This window comes from Oncorhynchus mykiss, chromosome 27 (genome assembly GCF_013265735.2).
Source record: "Oncorhynchus mykiss isolate Arlee chromosome 27, USDA_OmykA_1.1, whole genome shotgun sequence".
Lineage (NCBI taxonomy): Eukaryota > Metazoa > Chordata > Actinopteri > Salmoniformes > Salmonidae > Oncorhynchus > Oncorhynchus mykiss.
The window spans coordinates 6,357,464-6,364,286 of record NC_048591.1 but is presented as its reverse complement, the minus strand read 5'-3'; the positions used below and the strand labels follow the sequence as shown (position 1 = coordinate 6,364,286).

Here is a 6,823-nt window from a genome sequence, read left to right as displayed (position 1 = left end):
ACAAAAATATAAACGCAACATGTAAAGTGTTGGTTTCATGAGCTCAAATATAAGATCCCAGAAATGTTCCATGCGCACAAAAAAAGCTTATTTCTCTCAAATTCTGTGCACAAATTTGTTTTCATCCCTGTTAGTGAGCATTTCTCCTTTGCCAAGATAATCCATCCACCTGACAGGTGTGGCATATCAAGAAGCTGATTTAACAGCATGACCATTACACAGGTGCACCTTGTGCTGTAGACAATAAAAGTTCACTCTAAAATGTGCAGTTTTGTCACAGAACGCAATGCCACAGACGGCTCAAGTTTTGAGGGAGTGTGCAATTGGCATGCTGACTACAGGAATGTCCACCGGAGCTGTTGCCAGAGAATGTAATGTTCATTTCTTTACCATAAGCCGCCTGCAACATTGTTTTAGACAATTTGGCAGTACGTTTAACCGGCCTCACAACCATAGACCATGTGTAACCACGCCAGTTCAGGACCTCCACGTCCGGCTTGTTCACCTGCAGGATTGTCTGTGACCAGCCACCCGGACAGCTGATGAAACTGAGGAGTATTTCTCTGTGAAAAAGCCCTTTTGTGGGGAAAAAAATAATTCTGATTTGCTGGGCCTGGCTGCCCTGTGGGTGGGCCTGGCTCCCAAGTGGGAGGGCCTACCCATTGCCAGTCATGTGAAATCCATAGATTAGGGTCGAATTAATTCATTTAAATTGACTGATCTCCTTATATGAACTGTAACTAAACAAAATCGTTGAAATTGTTGCATGTTGCGTTTATATTTTTGTTCACTATAGTATAACCTTTGCTCAGGTTTAAATTACTTTCACTCAGCATGACCTTTTCTTGATGTGTGGGTAGTAACGGGTTAAATGGGTGGGTGGGCTTTCCTCTTAACCCACACAAGGGAACGGGACAGCAGATTGGGGATAATGAAGGATGATGAGAGCGAATCCCCTCACATGACAGCGATTATAACCTGGGAGTTTGGTGGGCGTGGGAGAGAGGAGAGAGAGAGAGGAGAGAGAGAGAGAAAGAGGAGAGAGAGAGATGAGAGATGAGAGAGGAGAGGAGAGGAGAGGAGAGGAGAGAGCAGAACAGAACAGAACACACAAGGAAACATTTTAATTCGGCACGCAGAAGCGCGAATGTGGACGTATTACCTCGCCACCATTTACCAGGTGATTATTTGACGCTTGTGATCTACCGCGCGTCAAAGGTAAAGAAACTCTAAAACAATAATATAAATATTAATTCACACTATTTAAAAGTGATAGTGGCAAACCATTTGTCAGGGATTTTTTTGTCGTCAGACTAGCCTAATTTTAATTGCTCTGATTTAGAAGCACATCATTGCATTAGGCTACCACCGGTAATTGTTTTTCACTTTTTGATTTATGTACTTCAGTCAGAGCACGTGTGTGTGTGTGTGTGTGTGTGTGTGTGTGTGTGTGTGTGTGTGCTCCAAGCAGGTTATTCATGCTGTGAAACTAATTCCTATATGACTTTTTAGGATCAGCTAGGCTAGAGTGTTATTAAGTTTGGTTTGGACCATTGCAAGGTAACACATTCCACTGAACAAGAGACGTGCTAAAGCTCCTTTGAAACATTTCAAATCAAATTTGTCAATTTATAGCACAGGGCAGATTAGCTAGAACTAAAGGTTACAGGATTTGCCTGGTCTGTAACTTTGTTTCTAACAGTACAGTCTTAGATAAAAGGGTGCTATCTAGACCCTAAATGCGTTATTCTGCTGTCCCCATTGGAGAAATGGAGAACCCTTTTTGGTTCCGGGTGGAACATTTTTCACAGAGAGTTCTACATGGAAGCCAAAAAGGGATCTACTATGGGGACAGCCGAAGAACCCTCTAGGAACCCATTTTTTAAAGAGTATATGTTGTACTTTGGGTAACCAAATTACCTTTGCAGTAGTGAACATTGATAGAAAATGCTATACAATTATTACATTAACTTGCATCTGATGGGCTGCTCCATCAATATTGAGCGCGAAATGTTACTTTTTGTCATGTGTCTGTATCCTCTGACAGGTGAGATGGCAAGCAGGTTGGGGCTCCCCCACGGCAGTTCCCTGCACAGAGGTATGCTGGTCCTGACCTTCCTGCTCCTGCTGTGTGAGATTGTTGTCAGCCGCCTCTGTGACTCCCTAATCACCATGGTGGACGTCTTCCACACCCTCTTCATCCTCATGCACATGGCTCTTCCTCTTGGTCAACCCACCCTGGGCAGAGGCCCCCCAAAACCGCCACCTGCCTCTCCTCTCTCCACCTCCATCACCTCCACCACCACTCAGTCACCTGTCAAATCTCCCCCATATGCCTTAACCATCTCCTGTGTCTCCCCCATCCCTTCCAGCTCAGCTTCCTGTCCCTCTCCTCCCCTCTCAACCCCTGTCCTCACCACCACCTCCCAGTTTCCCTCCAAACCTCTCACCCCTACAACGACCCATTGTTTCTCCCCTGACCACTCTGAGTCCAACCAGCTAACCTCTTATCCCCATCCCACCCTGTCTGTTCCAGCCAACCCTTTTCCCCGACGCCTCCCCCCTCAGGCCTCCCTGTGTGGCCTGTCCTACAGCGAAGCGAGGGTCCAGCCCCTGGGGGCTCTAATCTCAGCTCTCCTGCTGGCTGCCCTGTGTGTCACTGTCTCTCTGGATATCCTCAGCCACACCCTGCAGCCCCACCCTATACAGCGCCCTCTTTTGGCCACGGTGATGGGGGCTGTCAGCCTGCTCTACAACCTCCTGTTGCTGGGGCTCAGCTGGGGCAACTGGCTTGGGACCAAGACTAGAGCTGCCTGGGAGGGGGAGGAGAGATCTGTCCTTGGTGTGAATGCAAAAGGCACAGAGCATTCTTTGCTTTTATTATTAATGTCAGTGTGGGAGGGAATTGTGTACACGTTCTGCATTATTCTAGCAGGTTAACTGGAATATAAGCAATGAACATCTGTTTGTTTTTCATTCCAACACACCACAGTCAAGGCTGAGGTCCAGACCAAAGACAGCACTGGAGTGGGTGGAGAGAATGACCTCAGTAACCTCACTACATCTCTGGATGGTGCCTTCCAAGATGGAACACTTGTACTCTGTAACCCTGGAACCTCCAGTGTCCTGAACCCTGACAGTGACTCTCAGCACCCACCCCAGACATCCCTACTCCATACCGTGGCCCCTCAAGGTCCCCTTTCAGACCACTGCCATGGAGCACACACACACCCTGCATACTCACACACACTCCCTGCAGGCTGCAGAACTGCAGAGACACCAAACAACTTCCCAAATCCATTGGCCAGTGGCTGTCATCCAAGGTACCCCAAATCTGAGGTGTCTAAGTGTGTGGGACACAGAGGTGAGAAATGTTATTTGACCTTCATGTTGTTGCATTTTGTGGTCTTAGCCGCTCTAGTCTGGAATTTAACAGCAAATCAAAAGGAGGACCAGGGTGTAGATCAACTTTAATTTTGCAGATAGATTTTGGGTTCTATCAATTTAATTGTTTGCATCATTTCTAATCCCCTTTTATTATGGTTTTATTTAACCCTACACTCATCCCCTGATTGGAGTAAACTAACACGCAACAATACTTGTACTGCTACTTACAGCTATTTTCACTCATGTACGGTACATGTAGTTAAAGGATTATACATACTTGTATGTCCCTAATTTCCTGGATTTTCAATCACAGCGGCCAATCCACCATTCATTCTGATTTGAACTCCAACCCACTGGTGTCCACAGATTAACCATCTTTCCAAGTATATTACCATTTTGCTATTTCCTTTTGCAAAACATCCCTCTATTTTACTGCGACGTCTTACGAGGCTTCTGAACCTTACCGATATTGCCCTATAAGATAAATACTTTACCGAAGACTACAATGGTATTACCCATTGACTGATTGTAATTTTTCAGATCCACCCCCCCCCCCCAACAATATTTTGGTCCATCTGAACCCTGATATTATGACATAATCATTCCTGGACCTGACTCCATAAGCCAGCCACCGATGGACAGTGCTAGAATGTGCTCTATTGCTTATGTTTCCTCCAGGCTGCACCGGTCAGACAATGTTGTGTACATATTGAGCATTCTTTTTGTAGCAAGTATAAAATATCTTAAGATTGCAGTGAACGGATGAATGTGTGTCAATTGTTGTTTTACATATCAGTTCATAGATCCGATGCCAAGGTACTGGGACATCAAAGACCTGTTCCCAACTGACTTTCATTTGATGGCATTGCTGTCAAATGTTTTGACCTTAGAGACATGGTCCAGAACTTTGGCTAAGTATTTTTTACTAGTGGGCTGGAAGTATCAATGTGTAGTTCACACATGCATAATCTATGAGCAGAATGACTGTTTTACCTCAATTAGCCACAAAATCCCTAGTTTGAAAGCATATTTTTTTCTGGAAGCTGTGCTGCACCATTCTCCCCCCACCTGGGCCAACCCCCCACTAATTCGAGTTCAACCAATGAGCTTTCGCCATATGAGTGACAGCTAGCAAGATGCACATGATGCACACGCACAGCAGCACGACAGAGGGAGCAATGACGTGGCGCACATATTCGTGAACACAACTTTCAAAACTACTGGGTACTGGGTATACAAAAGTGAAATCTTTTTAAGTGAAACTGAGACATTTTTCAAATGTTCTATACTAATAATCTTAAGCCATTTAATGAGTGGCAGACAGACTAACTATTTCAGTGTTGTCTAGTTCTTCCTGCCTTACCCCCTTTTTATCCTGTCTCCTCAGATAATCAGACAGACCCCACCACAGTCTCAGCCCTAAAGTCAGAAAGCCCCACAAGGCTCAGGGTTCAACTTCCCGCCTTTCTCCCATCCCTCATCACCCTCACCCAGGCACTGCTGGGCTCCATCCTGGCCCTCACCAATGGGCTTACCCTGCTACTCCTGGGCCCAGACTGTCTGCATGGCTCTGGGGCCTGTGGCCCCTTCATCTACCTGGACCCTGGCTTCTCCATGGTGGCTGTGGTGGTGCTGCTGGCCACCGCTCTGTCCCAGGTGTGCCGTTACGGTTGGCTGCTGCTCCAGGCCGTCCCGCCCCAGGTGTGTGTGTCTGATCTGGTCCGGCGAATCGCCAGTGTGCCAGGGGTGCAGGCGGTGCACGACCTCCACGTGTGGCAGCTGACAGAGAGCTGCCTGGTGGCATCTGTACATGTCCACTGCCACGCTGGGTTCCAGATACACAGGTTTTTATCTGTTTTTATAGTACAAAACAATGAATGTTGATGTTGGGGAGATGGTGTTGAAAGGTCCGTAATACAGTTACCTCAATATGCATCTATTCCCACAGGTGTGGTGATCTGATGTCGGGGGTCACCAAGGTGTTACAGAGTGTAGGTGTGAGCTGCTGTACCGTACAACCAGAGTTCCTCCTCTCCACTCCCTCAGCCAACGGCAACATGGACAACAACAACACCAACCGCACCATCATCCATAGGGAGATTCCCCCACTGCCCTCACACCTGGCCTGTAGCCTGGCCTGTGGGAAGGGCTGTGTTGGGAGGATGTGCTGTGCTCCTCTGGAGGAAGGGTCTACAGAGCCACTGGCACCCCCTGCTGGGGAAACTGAGGAGCCTCACGTGCTGATCATAGAGAACGCCTTTCTTTGAGGGAAGGACCTTTGCCCTAGGATGTATCTCAGTAATGAAGAGTGGGCTCCTTGCCTTCTTTCCTTCATATTCATGTGATGTGAGATGTAGAGGACTGAAGGGGAGTAAACCACTTTGGGAAATTAAGATGCAGCCTGGGGAATTAATATAATAGATTATTATTGTCAGAATATTCTGAAAGACTTCATCCCCATGTCATTGAGGTAATTTTAGAGAGCTAGATAGCCTAATGTAAGAATTAGGCTCTCAGGTAAAGAGTAGAAATCACAGTAGTCATTATGCTTGTGTGTGTGTCTTGTTTTGGGATGGGATATTTAACATCATTCCTATGGGTGCTCAGAAAGTGCCTGTATGTTTACTGTATATAATGTATAATCTATCCATGTAGTACATCATTATGCCGGTATTGTATTTTATTGTATTAACACGGTGCCATACCAAAGACACAGTGGGTTGTAAAGTCAAGTCACTCACCCTATGAAGAATTTATTCAATAATGCCACTTCAAACATATTTTCACTTCCATTATTGCGCATTGATGACGTAGTTCTGTCTTGTCATTCACATTTTGTTTACATTGAACGTTTAGGTGCTGTCAAACGATCACAGGAATGAATCGAGTTAATGGCATCAGAATTTTTTGGGAGTATTTTCACCATAAACAACAGAAGTCACGGAAACATACAGCTAGCTATTAATGCTCCCAATGTTTAAGTAGGCCTTTTAAGTGCTTTTAAGTACTCCCTCTTATCAATGTTCTAGAAGTTTAACACTTTCTCACACACAGACACACACACACAGCTTTAAGTGCTGTTAGTTTTTTTTTTTTTATCGCTTTGAATATGTAATGAGTACATTGGTATAATCACCGTAACACAACATCATTATATCTTTTCAATGTAGTCGTTTTAACTACCAGCTAATCCAATAGCAAACAATGCAAAGTACATGTTTCAAATCGCCCTTAGAAGTGCTGAAAGTAATATGCTACAGTACTGTAAAATACAGTAGATTACACCGTTTTCACATTAGGTAATACACTTACGTTACCCAACGAAATTGACAGAAACTCTATAATTTCCGTAATACAGTATCTATCCAATGTGTGATCAATGAAGACATCCTCTACAATCATTCATGCAAAAGAAAAGATTAAAAATATAATACCA

General features: G+C 45.1%; 1 protein-coding gene across 4 annotated transcripts; it reads left to right on the top strand.

Annotated features, from left to right (window-relative positions):
* Window positions 1-965: 965 nt before the first annotated feature.
* Window positions 966-6,114, top strand: LOC110507422 (zinc transporter 1-like). Of its 4 annotated transcripts, none has more exons than XM_036965612.1 (6): window positions 975-1,180; window positions 2,048-2,098; window positions 2,537-2,857; window positions 2,993-3,364; window positions 4,775-5,231; window positions 5,336-6,114. In XM_036965612.1, the coding sequence occupies exons 1-6, from the start codon at window positions 1,057-1,059 to the stop codon at window positions 5,652-5,654; spliced, it is 1,644 nt and encodes a 547-aa protein (XP_036821507.1). In that variant the 5' UTR covers window positions 975-1,056; the 3' UTR covers window positions 5,655-6,114. The 4 variants fall into 4 exon arrangements, with proteins under 4 accessions (XP_036821505.1, XP_036821507.1, XP_036821508.1 ...); XM_036965613.1 differs by having other exon boundaries at window positions 1,063-1,218; XM_036965610.1 differs by having other exon boundaries at window positions 966-1,180; window positions 2,048-2,857.
* The last annotated feature ends 709 nt before the right edge of the window (window positions 6,115-6,823 follow it).